This window comes from Pempheris klunzingeri, chromosome 13 (genome assembly GCF_042242105.1).
Source record: "Pempheris klunzingeri isolate RE-2024b chromosome 13, fPemKlu1.hap1, whole genome shotgun sequence".
Taxonomy (NCBI): Eukaryota; Metazoa; Chordata; class Actinopteri; order Acropomatiformes; family Pempheridae; genus Pempheris; species Pempheris klunzingeri.
In genome coordinates, this window is record NC_092024.1 from 5,962,508 (window position 1) to 5,979,420 (window position 16,913).

Here is a 16,913-nt window from a genome sequence, read left to right on the forward strand (position 1 = left end):
TTATTCATGTTACCATAGTGCTAACTATTAGTCACATTCCTATTGTCAGTACTGTAGTTGCTGTTATTATTTTGGTTGCTGTTGGTGGAGGAGTTCCAGCAGTATTTCAGAGTGCTTGTGTATTTCAGAGAACGATCCAAAGGATTTCCAAGAAAATCCATGGCTCATTGAAGAAGCTCCAGGGATCTTTCAGGTTCCAGGACTCCTTGAAGAGGTTGCAGTGATATAGTTGCACTCAAAATTATTCAACCCCCATAGCAAATTAGATGTATTAGCAAAGTTGACAAACTCTCAGCTGTGTTCACTGAACAACTCAAGAACAATTGAAATATTAATATTACAGGTGGTTTCTCCAAACTCAACACAAAATGACACTTTTAATGACTACTGCATCCTCAAAATGATTCAACCCCCTGAATAGAACCCCTCAGAAGAGCACTCATTTGTAAATCAGGTGTTGTCTCAAGCATACCTGATGCACCTAGATTTCTGAGGAGGCAGGTGACCAAAAACCCTGGAGTGACTGCAAAAGACCTGCAGCAGGACTTGGTGGCAGCAGGCACTGAGGTTTCAGTTCCTACAGTAAGGTGCATACTAAACACTGAAGGCCTCCATGACTGAACTCCAAGACGTTCACCTCTACTGACGCAAAAGCACAAGAGTCGGCTCCAATAAGCTTGAAACCATATGAATAAGCCACAGAAGTTTGGGGATTCTGTTCTGAGGAGTGATGAAACAAAACTGGAACTTTTCAGGTCTGTTGATCAGCGGTATCTCTGGAGGAGGAAGAATGAGATCAGTTTAAAGTCACCATGTAACCTGCATGAGTTCCTGGAGAGAACATGCAAACTCCACACAGAAAGATTGGATTTAAACCTGGAACCTTCTTGCTGTGAGGCAGCAGTGCTAACCACCACACCACCATGCAGCCCTATTCAATCAATCAATCAATCTTTATTTATATAGCGCCAATTCATAACCATGTTTTCTCAAGGTGCTTTCCATAAAGAGCAGGTCTAGACCAAACTCTTTACTTAAGAGAGAAAGTACAGAACTGGGATTAGAGGGTAATATTCTAAGAAAAAACTCATTGTAAGATTCTAAGAAAACTATGACTGATATTAAATAAGTGGTAAATCTGTGAGAATAAGATGATGATTATTGAGGATTAACTAATCAGATTCCAGCGGTAAACCCTGACCACCTTAACGGGGTGATTCTGGGTACTTCCTTTTCACTAAATCCAGTTACAAAGTATAATTTGAGGTCATCCACTGCAGAAAACATGGCGAGCGCTAACGTCTGTGGTGTGATGACGTCGATCCAACCTTGCCAAGTGAAGCCAATGTGGTCCCGTGACCAAAAAAAAAAAAACCACAAAACACTATTTTAGGGTTTTTTAGTTTTTTTGCCTCCAATGTTTGCCTTTAGTCTCTGTATTATTATTTTTTGATTACGACCACCCTTCCCTGTCCACGCAGTTTCAGTCAGACTTAGAAAGAATCTCTGCAGACTGATGAGGAATGAAACCTTTTTTGCAGGAGGGCTGCTCTGGTGTTTGTGCTCCATGTATTTGGCAGAGTGTGAGCTCCAGATTGCAGCACAGCTCGACAGGCTGGCTGGGGAGTGAGGTGAGAGCAGCGTAGGAGGCTGCACACAAACAGAATGGAAGCACACACACACACACACACACACACACACACTCGGCAACACACTTGGAGAGAGCACTCATACAAACACACACACACACACAGGCATGTAAATCAGAATATGAAACCGTGTTGATGTCTCTGGAGAAAGTGGACTGTAGTAGCAGGAGGTAGTAACAGGATACAGCAGATTCCACATAAAGGAAATCAGGGCTTTGTAAAAGTGTATCTGCTTCCTGATTTATATCAGGCCAATACATGTTGGCCACGTGACTCCAGCTGGTGCTAACTGTTCTAATAGAACGTCTTCAGATTGCACTCAGGGGAGAGTTTCAGTCCCGGGATGGTCTGAATGCTCTTCTACATGCTTTTCCTACTCCACCACAATAAAAGCACCATGGAGCGTCAATTACATCACCACAGATAAAACACACACACACACACACACACACACACACCTAGTGTGCCATTGTACAATGTGTCCACTTTTATAGTGTATTATATATTTTGATATTAATATTGTTTTTTCTCAGTCAGTATTTCCCATAAAAACACCATCGAATGACATCAACAGTGAGTTAGTGTGTCTCTCAGTCTTGAAACAAGGCACACAAACAGTAAATTCAAGCACAGAGTATCTAAATAGCATTTTTATTTTATCAGAATTTAAAAAAACGTTGGTTAAATACAAGCTCTCTTGCACAATAAGACGCATTTCTACTATTTCAAAACATCAATAAAATAGAATTGTATCCTATACAAAAAAAGCTCTCAGTCTTCCATCGTTACCTGCTCATTCAATATGTGCATCAATACCTCGATCTGAGAGCAAACATTTAGGCAAGAAATGCTTAAACACGCTCTGGCAGCTTTTACTCTCAGTATGGAAAGGAGTAGTTGTGAATCAGGAGATTCAAGTCAATTCATATGTTGCATAAGATATCAATGGACACACAGTAATGTAGGATTTGAGCCAGGCATTGCATAGGCTTCCCTAAAGGGACACATGCATAATAGAATACCAGTGCAATAAGCAGCATGGACTCCACAGTAAGTACTCAATCCGTATACACTGAAGCAGTAGCACACACGACGGCACTGAACCTTATATTTAACATGGTTGGATAACAGTTATACAGTTGGTTATGGCAACGAGAACAGCTGATTAACTGGGTGGGATACATAAAGCTTTAAGGCTACGAGAGCTGAATGTCTTCGGTAGTGTGTCATGCTACGTGCAAGCACATCTACACTCAAGCCCTTTTCAAAATAAGCAGTGGTTTGCCATAAAACACCAGCAGGGTGGAAACAAAAAGAGTGCTATTGGCTCCACGTTTCCTAGAAATGTGAATGTTTTGTGTTCTGAGGAGGATTTCAGAATCCACACACACCAACGCTGTGTGGCACCAGATGTGTTTTCTTCACCTCCACCTTTATGTTTGTTTCCAGAAACCTTAGAAACCAGTGTTAACAGCGTTGGCCAGGATGAAATGTTTGAGCCACTGGATAGAAACCTTCCACAGGCACCTGCCTTCTAGTTAAGGAAGTATTTTAATGGCCATGCTATGTCCGTGACATGACTTGGCACCAGAGGCTTCCCAGTAAGCTGACAGGACAGTTCACTTCCTGCTGCCACAGAAATCATTTGCCACATTATTACATTTTTCTGCTATGACATCACAGGTGGTGAAATAGTTGATAAAAGGTCAGACGGCTGTTTGCCTACTTCATCAAATGCAAACTGCCTTAGAGCAGGGTTGCCATGGCAACAAATCTGAAGCCACTGTTAGCTCGTCGCTCGGCGAGGCAGCAGAGACACAGCGAGCGAGCGAGCGGATGACGGACCTCCAGCATGTTTAGAACTCTATATGTGGGCTGCGTCTGAAGTCGTGTGAAGAATGTGTTAGTTCTCACTTGAGCAAAGTTCCATCTTTGGAACAGTGATGACTGAAAGGGCATGATTGTAACATCTTGTAGCTAAATGTAACGGATGGTTCATCAGCCAGCAAAAACAAAAGCTATTTTCCTGTGACAATGTGCCTGTCACAGCCTAAAGTGTGTGGAAATAACAGCCCCTCTTCCTGTTTGGGCCACAACTTTGGGGGGGGGGGCTGCCGGTCATCTCTGCAGTGAGACTTCCATTTTTTTGTGGGAGTGATTTTTGGCAATCTTACTGCCAACTTAGATCATTAACTTTGAAGAGCTCAGGCGTCCTCACCTGACCTCTTTTATTCTAAAACAATGCTGAATCTAACATTGAACTAGGAACATGATGGAGTGCTTGTGAGGTTGCAGCCAACAAAGACTCAGGCAGTTAACAGATTCACTTGATTTGGTCATTGTTACCATGGCAAAAATGACGAGTCAATGAAACACACCAACCCAGCCAAAAAAGGGAAAGTAACTGCGTACGTGAGGGTTTGTCGAGTTTGTCTGGCTGTAGTGGTGTGGTGTGAAAAGGTGGAGAACGCAGGACTCAAAAAAAGTGATTGCCAATGTTTATAATTCAGGAGTTGTGGTCCAAGAAAATGTCAGGGGTCTGCGGTACGCGGCTTTCTAATTGTTTCAACTGGTGGTTTAGGCTGTGAAAAACACAAATCATGGTGTTCAAGCCAAAGAAATCACCTCCAGAAATGTGGCTCAACACCTCTCAGGAGACGGTCGTACAAGTTAAAAACACAAGCACACAGAAAGAACAAAGGAGAGCTGCTTTTCCCCTACTGACACATGCATAGACTTCAAGTGGAAAAACCACGAACTAGCATGAAATAAAGTTTTTAAAGTCTAAAGCTTACATGCAAAAAAGAACTTTGAGTTTGTGCTGTCAAACATTCAAGTCAAAAACAGAATCAACATAAAAAGGATTTTTGGTTCTTCAACAGTACATTCTGCAAACCCTGTCCTTCCCAATTCTAATTCAGAGCAATGGATGTGGTTCCCATGAGGTACTGTGTTAAACCACCGGAGCAAGAACAGCTACATAAGACGAGTGCACCCCCCCCACACACGCATCTTTATTGGATAACCGTCAGTAACTTTCTCTAATCATCATCAGTCAGCTAGGGGTGTTCCTAATGACTCATTTCCTTGATGATAAATGTAGCCTGGCTGACTCGTCCACATCTGTGGATATCTTGTGAAGCTGTAGCCGTGATGAGCTTCGCCATCATTTCAGACTGAGCAGGTCCCCAGCGTCTTCAGGACGGTGGTGGGGGGGGTCCTAACACACTGCTGCGGCCCCGTGGTTATACACCACGTTATTCTGACACAGCTTACACACTGCGTTGTTGTCGTTTACACACGGTATGATTTTATAAGGCGTCCTCTTGACAACCAAGCATTGGCACGGTGAGCTGCTAGTAGCAGCTGCATAACACCTTACAGTAGCAGTTAACTGGCATTACACATGAAATATTTCTTGGTTTAACGGCCTAGGATTTCTTGTTCTGACTAGCGACTAGTCCACTTATCGTGTGGGCAACATCGTGAGAGTAAAGAGCCCATTCTATGTGCTTATGATTCTTCATGTGTCCTGCTCTGACTTCATTGTTACGCTCATATCTGTGTGTCCACAGTCTGAGCAGCATCAACCACTGTTTAACAGCTGAAAACCCAACAGGTTCTGGGGCATTTTGTTGTGTGACGCTTTGAGCTTCTTCTCTCTCTGACTTATTTGGAATGAGTTGCCTTCCTAAAGCCTGAATCTATGGAAAATACATTTTAAAAAAACAATGTAATGATGATGAACCAATACTATTCCTGCTTTGAGCGGTCTTTAAAGAACAACGTTCCCCACAAGCCCATGAACACTGAGTCACCAGCTCAAACGGACTGAAGACTGAAGCGGATATGTGGGGCTATGTTGTCGCATTAAATCAGCAAAATGATCAAAGGTAGCATTATGACAATGAAAATACACCATTTCCCTGCTCAGGTCTCTCTCACTGATCACAGTCAGGTTAGAAGGAAGGAATCCTTAGCCAGCATGCTCTCAGTATGAGCACAGACCATCCTGGTGACGTGTGAACTCACACTTTCTTTTTTTTTTAAACTTAAAAATCTTTAAAAAGTTTAAACACGGCAATTTACAGTAAAGATGTACTTCTTTGAAAACTAGCGTTGCTACATATCGACAGCACAACATTAGCTGATGCGTGGAGTGTCTGTGGTCTAAGCCGGACCACTGGAACACATGGAGGGTGTCCTCAATACTGTCGATGCTGTCGTGGCAGCAACGGGCTGAAACAAAGAGATAAATGCTGACTACCATATTCAAACTGTCAGGAAGGCATGGAAGTGAAAGATGACTTTGGTTTACAGATGTTAAAGCGTCTATGGTCTGGTCATAGTACTTTGAAATTCTTCGCTTGAGCTTGGGATGTGTGTAGTTTCACGTGAAGTTAACAGATGATGATGTCTGGGCTGCAGAGGAGAACTGGATGTGAGGTTCCATGGAGTAGACGTTTGAGGACGTAGGAGCAGAATGAAAAGATGAGAGATTACAGAGATTATTATCCCGCGCCGTCCAGAGGAGCCTCTACGTGGGCGGTGGTCCTTCGTAACGGAGCATGATGTTGAAGGATCGGGCGAAGTTGTTGGAGAGGGAGCAGCTGCTGCCCTCGTCCATGAGAGGCAGCAGGAAGGCCAGGAGCAGCAGAGCCAAGAGGAGCAGCCACAGAGGAAGAGCCAGCCGACACACCCGCTGCAGCAGGCCGGGCTTCTGCAACACAGGGATAGTGGACAACACAGACACACACACACACACACACACACACACACACACACGCAGTGAAGGTTTTATCAATCAAAGAAGTCCAAACTGTGTAAATGACTAATGTGCTAATAGAAAAGGAGATTATGTATCTCCTTTTTAAGTATATAATATCGTCCTTTCATAAAACCCTCCTTGTTGGAATAAAGTAATGACATGTAAATGTGATTATCACAAGCAAATAATACATGATGCTTGGGAACATGTGCTTTATTACAGGCAAGTAACATCAGGTAGTGTTAGAAATCTTATTGACGAAACTAAAAAGACTTAGAAAGTAACATTTCTTGTTTCCCTTCACAATCTTCAGACAGAGCACGTCCATGTGTGCCTCTGCTGCTTTTTAGGACTGCTGCTGTAGATTTAGCAGAATTTATGGAGTGTCTCTGCTTGTCAATATCTGTGATATTCAAGATGAACGAGAAAAAAAAAAAAAAAAAGCGATGATTTTGCAACTGCACATGGGGAAGATGTTTAAAAACATCACACTAGCACTAGCAGATTTACACGGACAGCTCGGTAAGCACAAGAGATGAGAGCAGAAGCACCCCACCCACGCGCTCAGGAGCATCATGTACCACAGTAAACTGAGTCAGCTCCGGCCTCGACACTCTTTCTCCCACATGTGCTACTCTGTGAATCATGTTCACTTCATACTCACCCAACCTCGCTGGAAATAATTTGATAGAGAAGAAAACAGTTGCCTGTGAAGGTGGAATTCACTGAGGCCCAGCATCTGTCACTGGCTACAGTTCATTACACTGCCCTCAGTACGATGGAACATGACGGTCTGGAACCATGTTTGTCTTAAATGATCTCCTCAATGCTCCACAGCATAACACCAGGACATTAACCCTTTAACCTTCCGCTCAACCATATGGTAGAGCACATTTTGACTCACTATATCTTATTGAAAACATGTTTTACTTACGACATCTCAACCGTTTGGTAGAGGCCAATATTTCAAAAAATGTGGGGTCTGTTCATAAAAAACATTGATTTTTGTAATTAGTGCCCCAAGGAAATGAAATATATAAAGAATACATTTTTTCATTGCTTTTTTTCTTGGTGAGGAGGTTAAAGGGTTAAGAGTAAAACCCCTACAGTAAGGCTACACAGTCTGTCTGTTAACATGTGGGTCATGCACACAGGTCGTGACACAAGAAGGACACGAGCCTCCTATGATAAGACACTACAGAGTCACTAAGGATCACATCGGTTTGAATTTGTATCTGCTTTTATCTTCTCAGCCATGTGTATGCATTTACGGCATGAAAGCTTCAAAAGGTTTTACGTTCTGTTAAATCTTGTAACCTAATTCAGCGTTTTAAAAAGCTTGTCATTTCTTTGCGTGCACATATTTCAGTGAAAGGACACCTGAAAAGGTATTAGTGTGTCACTGTAAAGTCTTCAAAGCAGTTTGCAGGAAAACCTCTCGCTACGTCAAACAGGCTGCAATTATTATATGAATCATTTGACGGAGCTCCAGATGTCCGGATATGTGTCTGTCATCAACACCTAACCCTTTGGACTTGTAGCCATGTTTTACTGGTAGCCACAGAAAAGAAACATGAACGTGATTAAAATCCAAACTGAACACTTCAAATAGGAGCAGAGTCTGCTGGCTGCTCTGCTGTGGACAGAGGGAGAGGGAGGCATACACAGTGTTGTGTGTTGGAGTGTGTGGAAAGGTTAATGACTGACGGTGCAGGAAGTGAAAATAGCTAATCACGCCCCCATATGACAAACACTCACTGGGCTAAGCACAGTGTGTTTATCAGAATCAGCACACACCACCTCAGCTTACTGTACAGCAGTTCATGTAATGAAAGAGAAGCACGTAGAATCATAGTGCTCATTGACACTGCCGTGTTCAAGGTTGTTTTTTTATCTACCTTAAAAACCAACACTGATGGGGAGTCACAATAATGTACACTGTACCGTCAGTGAAGCTCAGCATGACGTACAGATGTGTCACAGTCAGAGCCCAGCAGGAAAAAGGAGGGATTGTGTCCTCGCTGGGGGACTTTTAATGTGAAACACCTGTTCAGTATCTTTTACATTGTGGTTCAGGTCAAAATATGGGCATGTACTGTAACTATGAGTTCTGGTAAACACATCTCCTCAGGGTCGTGTGACTGTTGACACCGATGGTTGCTGAATCGCTTAAGAAGAACTGAAAAGTAACTAACTTCTATAAACATAATGTATAACTAGTGTGCTCATCAAACTCAAACCAGCTGCAAGCACAGCTGTAGCACAACTCTTCTTTCTCCATCAATGTCTATTTGACTCTTGTGTAACTTCTCAGTGTAAAGTCATTACTTTTAGATTAGTATTCTGACAATTGTAGTATACTGTAGGTAAAAAAAGTGAACAGGGCTGATAAACCTGTCGACCCATCAGAGAGTTTGACTGCTTAGACACACGGAGCCCAACAGTAGCAAAGCAGACAGGATGTCCTCTGTTCTGTCAGCTACTTTAAACCAAGAGCTGCCATGCAGAGAGCGATGCCCCTTATTCCAAAATGAAGAAACACTACGTCGCGCTTTAAAAGACTCGAAGAGACTTCTTCCAGCACATCAGCTATTGTGGAGAAGTCAGAGGTTAGCAGGAGGTAAAGGGCAGCTAGTAGCTGCTCAGTGGTGGCTGCTTTTGCTTCATGGGACAAGAGAAGAAAAAAAAAAAAAGGAGGTGACTCAACAAACCCAGTCAATAAAACAATCACCCCCCCCCCCCCTCTCATGAAGATAAAGGCTTACAGAAGCAAGAGCAAGCAAGAGCAGGACCCTCCGCCTCTAAAGACCGTGTGAAAAGAGTCAGGAATGTTTGGAGGGCTGTTTCAGCTAGGGTGTCTGAGGGGTCAACAGGGTGGAGGGGGTGGGGGGCATTCTTTAATGTGCTCACCACCCACTGCTTACTAAATGAATATTGCTAGGGGGTTGGGTTGTTATGCTCGATTTGATGCCAGACCTGGGTGGTCAGGGCAGGTGCTTGGCTCTGTGCAGCGCAAACAGGAGACACACTCAGACATTTCCCCCCCCAATCCTCCACTACACAGGTAGAGTGCATGTTATGTTTCTAGTTCCCTTGTAGTAAATAGGAAAATTGGATGTTTCGGCTCAACAGCGATGGGCACCACAGCTTAAGAGGCAAAGGAAAGACCTCATCTGCAGAACTTCCACCTCTAAAACTCCTCTAATATGTTTAATGTGTGCTGTGCAAAAAAAAAAAAAACACCAACAAAACAAAAGGAAGCAATAAGCACTTAGCACAACAGGTTAGGTGAAAAATCAATAGATTAGAGCAGGAAGGATCACTGTGGAAGATCTTTAGGTTTGCACTGTTGGCTGAGTCAACCCACATGTGTTGACAAGCTTAATCCTATAAATGGTGAATGGACTGTACTCGTCTTTCTGACCACTCACAGTGCTCTAACGCTACAATGCCACGTGCCAACTGGCTCGTCAGTGGATGACTAACATTCACACACACCATTAACATCAGACAAAGTGGGTCAGGAAGGGTCCTGTTGTATTGGTGCGGTTCTCAGGTCTATATTCTATAACTGCATATGAACATCTTTGAGCTATACCATTAAAAGGGTCTTCTGCAATTATCAAATACATGCTGCTGTCTGTGCAAGGTTTTTAGAGTACTGGTAACTAAAATATGGTGTCTATATTTAACCAAATGCACAAACATATATGAATATAATGAAAAATAACCCTACAAATGCAGTGTTTTCATGGCAGGAAAAAACTTATGAGAGAGATTATGAAATCAGTATATTTATCGACAATTCATGTGAAAGTTTTCACCAATTTAATATTTTCCATTCTCTTCCCCTGTGGTGTGCGATTCATCATCCTAAATTATCCTAATCTCAGCATTAAGCAAAGTAATACTGACACCGACCATAATGGTCAGTCCAGTTATGTTGACTGTTTTTGTCTGAATCCTAAATAGTTACATAGCTGTTACCTTGTGCACCTTTGCTGCGATGGCTGGCTCCTCTCGTTTGGTTAGGACTCTCTGCAAAGACAGAACATATTTGAATCAATCCACAACTCAGCAGGAGCCACACACACAACGCTTGTGCACTGTATTACCATACTAAAGTCAAACCACACTGGATCTCTACCTGACTACTGACTCATGCAAAACCACACTGACGAACTGAAGTTTAGTGTGGCCCAGTGGGTTGTCCTTAGCTGCATCCACCACATCTGGAGAACAAGGTGCCAGTAATCATTCCTCAGGAACAGTCTAGTCTGCTCTGGTAAGTCTACAGAAGAACAGCTATTTAACAGATGAGGGACAGGGGATCTTAACTGTGCGAGCAGTACCCCAAGTGATGTTACACTGCCACCAAGTGGTGAAGAAAGCAGTGCACTTAGGGAATCACATCACAGCACTGAAGACAGCAGTTAATGCAGGACTCTGGCATACATCAGCAACTATAGATCGTTTCTGTGCTCAACATTAAAGATTTGTTTCTCTGTCAGTAACATGTAAAACCAGTGGTGGGCTGTCAGGGCCTACAAGGCCTTCTCTGCTGGCCTAAAAAAGATATCTGAATCACGAACTGATGTTAATTACATTTTGTCCATGGATACTTATTAAATAATTCCAAATGGTCTGTCCGCTTCCTTTCATAGCTTCTCCGGTGGTTGTGCTGCTTCCAGACATGTATTTTCATATTAAAGCATTTAACCAATCACATTTCAGCCATCATTTGTTGCCAGGCAGGATCAAAGTCAAAGAAGTCTGCCCGAAGGCCTTCACAATCCGTTCTGCAGGCCCTCTAACACAAAATAAATGTCCATGAAACTGTTGCTTCAACCAATCAGATTTTGAGTTGGTGTCACCAGGGCCCTCTAGCAGGCGTACGGCAACGTCACCGTATTCAGACCCGTTGATTGGATAGAAAAGGACTTCTTGATGGAACTGAAGCGCACGGATAATCTGTACGACAGAGTAATTGAACTGTTTTTGAGGAAAGAGAGGAGGATGGATTTTGTTTACAAATAATCCCAATTTTTGGTGAGTAAAATGTTGTCATTTTCCTAAATAATATTGCAAGTTTATGAGGTTATTATTGATGCTTTTTATGTGTGTGGCGGCTGTAGCTGCAGTAGAAGGAGACTTGTTCACCCCTGGTTTGTTTATTCAATAAAGGCATTTATTGTGGCTACAGGAGTTATCTATCTGCGATGCAACGGCTCTTTATACTGTATTTCTGCATCATAAGATGGTTTTTCTAACCATAAAATAATTATTGAGGGGTGGATTGATTCAGACGGAGCACTACTGAAGGCCTAGGTGTGAAATGCACGGTCTGCCACTGTTAAAAACTGTAACCTGTCAATTACATACAGGAAACCAGGGATTACCAGGGACCCAAACTCATAAACACACTACAATATCTACATTAGTCTTAAGTTTTTAGAGGCAAAAACAATCATTTAAATACTCAAATTTATTAAACTTATGAGAATCATCACATCACAAACCTTGTTTTATGTTTCTGAACTAAGACTTCATACATAAAAATAGCCTGTTATATAATCTAACTAGAATTACCATCTTGAGTTTGTAATGCTTCCACCCACCAGTGAAGTTGCAGTTTACATCTATTACAAAGGAATTGTGTGTGAAATGAATGCAGGCAGTTCTGATTCTATAATGATTAAGGGTCAGCTCTCTTCTTACCTTTGCACTGCTCCTGGACCTGATGTTACCCACATCCTTCAGTTTGGACTTGTGGAGCATCCAGCGATAGCGAAGTTCCTCCAGACTCGAATCTTCTGCTGGTCCAGAGCCAGTCTCAATGGTCCGACTCTCCTGAAGCAACAGCTGGAACTGCTCTTGACCCCAGGCCACTTCTGCCCTCAGAGCCTGCAGCAGCACATAGCACAGAGTATGCTGTATGTCTGCTTTTTTCCACTTCAGAAATGACAAGCAACTACAAAAGTGACATTTTTAACAACAAAAGTCAGTGTGAGTGCTTTTTAGCTTGATGTTAAGTTATATATATTAAGTTAATAGGGCTGAATACATCTAGGGATTGAAGACGGACTGTCACACCTCCTGGTACCTCCTGGTATGACAGATCATAGCAGGAGAACTCTTCTCTCAAGCATAAAGAAACATTCATCAAGCACCTCAGAGTAGGAAATCGCTCATAACTGGCCATAAATTCTCAAAGCGATGCATTGTTGGTCATACTCTTAGGACCAGGAGTAAAAGCATTTTATCAGCTTTGTTATCTTAGGAAAGCACCCCGTCTGTGCTGATATATTACAGGGATGGGCACAAGTAATGCATGTTTCAGCAAGAAAGGCAATGGTAGAAAGTTAGATAGTTGATGACGATGACTATGGAATTGTATTTTTGCTTGAAATGCACATCCATAATATAATAGCAGAGCTGCACAGTCCTGACAAAACACAACAGCACATCGTCATGGTGTCACACTATCCTAGCAGTTGTTTTGCTCTTGAACAGAAGGTCAGTGTGGGAGGCTTCGCATTCTCAAGTCCTTTTCTGGGTGTAGGAGTGTTCGAGTCCTCGGTTCACGGTCAGTGGAATTCCTTGGAGTGATTCTTTTTTTTATTTTTAACTTTTTTTTTTTTTTCAATTATTTGAAATATAAAAACAAAGAACATGAGGTCATCATGGGGGTTACATTTAAAATCTCAACACATTTTTCTCCATACATCATGTCATACTATTCTAAACAGAGTGCATACATAATCCATTTTTCCCCATTGTTCAGTACATTTCTCTAACTCAAGTCTTAAAGCAAAAGTAAGTCTCTCCATACAGTAGATTTCTTTCACTATCCCACGCCACTGGGCCAATGTTGGAGGATCAACCTGCAACCTCCTTGGAGTGATTCTGATGGGCTTCATAAATATTGGCCCTGATTTTTTTCGATTATCCAGAGGGAGGTCTGAAGAGTTGCTTAAAGTAAAGAAGTCTGACATACTGCATACTATACTATCTCCCATATAAACTTGGAATGTGTCAGGAAAAGCTAGTAAGTGTGTACAAAGTGCAAAAAAGAAGAATAACTGTGGACTCTGCAGCTGTGTCAGAAGATTTGAATAACTAATGCAGGTACCCATGCTATGTTAGCCAACTTTAACTGGGGACAGTGCATTGGAAGCTATAGATGTAACACACATATTGCTACTGACAGCTACAGCTGTTTAATGGCCTAAAAATAAAGAGAAAGTTTACCATCTACGAACAGTTGTGAATGAATATGTATAGCCTGTAGCACCCTGGCTGCCAGCATGTACCTACACCTCCTATGCCAACAGCCAGCTTCTTAAGTCATGACTTAATGAAGTGTCATGTCTGTTCCATGTTGTAAAGCAGGTTACGGCTCCCAGAGCTGGTGAAAACAGTACAGTCTAATGACAGGTACACATTACAGGTGCAACTACAGACTGGACTGTAGAAAAAAGCATGAACAGATATTACCTTGAGGGTGTCTTGTTGGATCTTGAGCTCTTTAGTACTGATTGTTGCTCCCTTGGCGCTGCGGACCCCTGACAGGAGTTCACTCTGCTTGGACAGCCAGGCCTCAAACTCCCTCCTCCTGGATAAGAACTGTTCAGTGCCCACCTGTAAAACCACAAAGAACACAAAAATTCTTGAAGAGCACACTCCAGGACTTTCAACAAGTCAGCATTTCTGTGCCCTTTTTGAGTGTGGAGTGTGGCTGATGTGTGGACTGTTATCAAAATCAGTAAGAAAGGCCGTTCAAGAAAGGTTTGATGACAGTCATCTGTCATCAAACGTCTGGGCTTCTTTGTTTTCCAGTCAATATGACTTCATTTCTAGACCAATTCTTCAGCCAGACAAGTGCAAAATGGGTGCGACGGTGATTACAGCCATTCACAGCTCACCAATGGTCTGCAACTAAAATTGGAAAGATGGCAGAGTAAACATCCCAAGATGCCCAGGCGGCTGCTTCCATCACTGGAATGAATGGTAAATTCTGAGCGCACTTCATCCTGTTTCGATTTAACTAATTCTACCCTTTAGCTAGCTGCAAAAGACTACAGTAACAACCATCAGAGCAGAGCAGAAATGTCAGTAGAACTGTACAAGGGAGGTAAAGTCAAAGACTAGGAGCCATTGGGGAAGAGTGAAAACATATAAACATATACTTAGTTAGAAAGATGCACCTATTAAGTAGCTGTGGCTCCATAGTTTTCTTTTTTTTTTTCCTTTCTGCATTTGTCTTACTAGAATTCACTTGACTGTAATATTCAAAAGGCTAAACTGACAGTGTTCCGGGTATATGCTCAGTGTAAGCAAACATATTGGGTTAGCTGTTAGCTGATTTGTGCAGTGTGAGCAGAGATTTTCTGCACTGTACTGGCCAGGCAGACAGGCGATCTGTGACTGAGCCTTGCCAGTCAATTTTGCATGACTGGATGTTGGATGTTTCCCCACCTCTGACATGGGGAACCAAATCCCTCCCATTGAATTATGAGTACAGACAATGAACTATGCTGGAAATGTCCCAAAGATCATTTCTTTAATACTTTCAGCAGCTTGATTTAGTTCTCTTGCGTATTTTTGTAATTCAGAAATGCGGTTCTAGTGAGGTCTTTTAATACTCCTGGGTGCTGCAGTATGTTGTACTACATTAAGGGATGAAAGCTATAACGTATCCTTAGAATACTGTCAAATTATCCAGAATAGTCCTCTATTTCTGTGTGGAGTTACAGATTAACTGTGTGTTTCTCTAAGTAAGGTGTGAAAATACATTTACAGAGAAAACTACTGGCTCAGCCCAGTTCTCTACAAAGTTAACCAAGGGGAAGGAACTACAGACAAAGATACCATTGTGTGTTGCGTTGGTGTTGTTGATGGTTGTATGGCTGGGTCCCTCCTGAACAACATGAACGCTCCTCCTCCTGGGCTCAGGCCTTCCCTTGCCTCCACGCTGCCTTCTCCAGAGCTCATTCTTCCTCCCTCACCGTAGCTGACCTTTGTGGTAAATGCTGCCCCCCCCCTGTCTCGTGCCAAGGTGCTGCTATTACCTGCTGAGGACTTATCACTGTCAAGGCTTCCATCGGCAGTAGAGACTTTCTGGCCTGCTCTGCTGTGAACACTCCAACCAGAGGAGTCTACACTGTCCGTGCCTGTCGTTGGTGGACATACACTGAGATGTTCATTGTCCTGTCCGGCCAGAATGAGGTTACCTTCACCATGGCCCTGGATCCACCCACACTGCCTTGTCATCACCCCCTCTCCTGCCTCTCCCTCCAGGCTTTCTCCTCTTCCAGGCCCAGAGCTAGCCAAGGCTCCATACACCTCTGCTGACCTGCCTTGTAGCTGGCCTCTCTGGCTCCTGGAGCCTCCTTCCCTGACCTGACTCCCCCCCTCCCCCAGACTGAGCTCTGTTGTTAGGGATGTGTCTACAGACAGGCTTCCAGTCGTCCATAAGTCAGACTCATTTTGCTCTGTGGAGCTGTTCAGAAGCCTGGGAGAGAAAGAAACAAAGAGGTTAAGTGTTTTCACACTCTAATGCATCACAACACATTTATGAATCACTTAGTAGCGAGTTACAGTATTGTGATTACTTAGTTCTTTTCAGTAACCAGTGGTATAAGGGATTGCAATTTGAAAATGTACTTTAGCAACAAAGAGGCAATGTTCTTCTGACTACTCTTCCCTCCATCCAGTTTTTTCATCTGTGCAGCAATAAACTTGGTCAGAGAAGCGTTTCTATATAGCTTTTGTTGTGCATACCTTTATATTCTGTCCTACAACGACATCTTAACACTCCAATAAGCTCAAATGTATATTCCTGACCTTAGATACAGCAGCTCTAATGAGAAATTTGAGAGAATCTCACTTGAAATGTGACTGAAAGCTTCATAAAAACCGAGTAACTGGACCTTGTAATATAATATTTTGATCAAGCCTTAGTGACATGGTATGAAAGCACTCTTGGTTACTTGATGACATGCATTAATGTAAAGCATCTGTCATTTTCAACAAAATGCATCTGTCGTTTCACATAGAAATCATTCATGTTGGGCAGTAATGAATCACTTTGTAACGTGTTGCAGTAATGTGATTACTGTTCAGTTCTATTTAGTAACAAGTACTGTAGGGGGATTACAATTTGAAATTCAGTAATTAACTTCCAGTCCCAAGTCCTAGTAATGCTCAGTTACTTTGACATTTGTGTTGACTTGGTCTGTGCCATGGTGGGAATTAGATGGTGGATTAACATCAGTTTGGTTCTAGAGTGGCAGAGTGGAGAGACTGGTCTGGGATGCGTTAGCTTGGACTAAAGCATGGGAAGACACCTAGCTTCTACCAAAAAAGGAAAAATGCGACTCCTGGTACTATCTAAACATTGCGTGTTCTTAGCTGACTTGCTGATGTTCTCAAAGTGTATGCCTGCATTCAGGAGTCAAATGCATTTGTTTAGGGCTGAAAGGGTGAACCCCGCA

General features: G+C 42.6%; 1 protein-coding gene across 1 annotated transcript in view; it reads right to left on the minus strand.

The window, feature by feature from the left end:
• Positions 1–6,074: 6,074 nt before the first annotated feature.
• syne3 (spectrin repeat containing, nuclear envelope family member 3) overlaps positions 6,075–16,913 on the minus strand; it is a 41,567-nt gene continuing 30,728 nt past the window's right edge. The window contains exons 14-18 of the mRNA XM_070842225.1: positions 15,289–15,931; positions 13,915–14,058; positions 12,136–12,321; positions 10,405–10,455; positions 6,075–6,369 (exon numbers count right to left, since the gene is read on the minus strand). Coding sequence (XP_070698326.1) covers positions 6,187–6,369; positions 10,405–10,455; positions 12,136–12,321; positions 13,915–14,058; positions 15,289–15,931 — 1,207 coding nt within the window. The 3' untranslated portion in view covers positions 6,075–6,186. The remainder of the gene's footprint in view (positions 6,370–10,404; positions 10,456–12,135; positions 12,322–13,914; positions 14,059–15,288; positions 15,932–16,913) is intronic.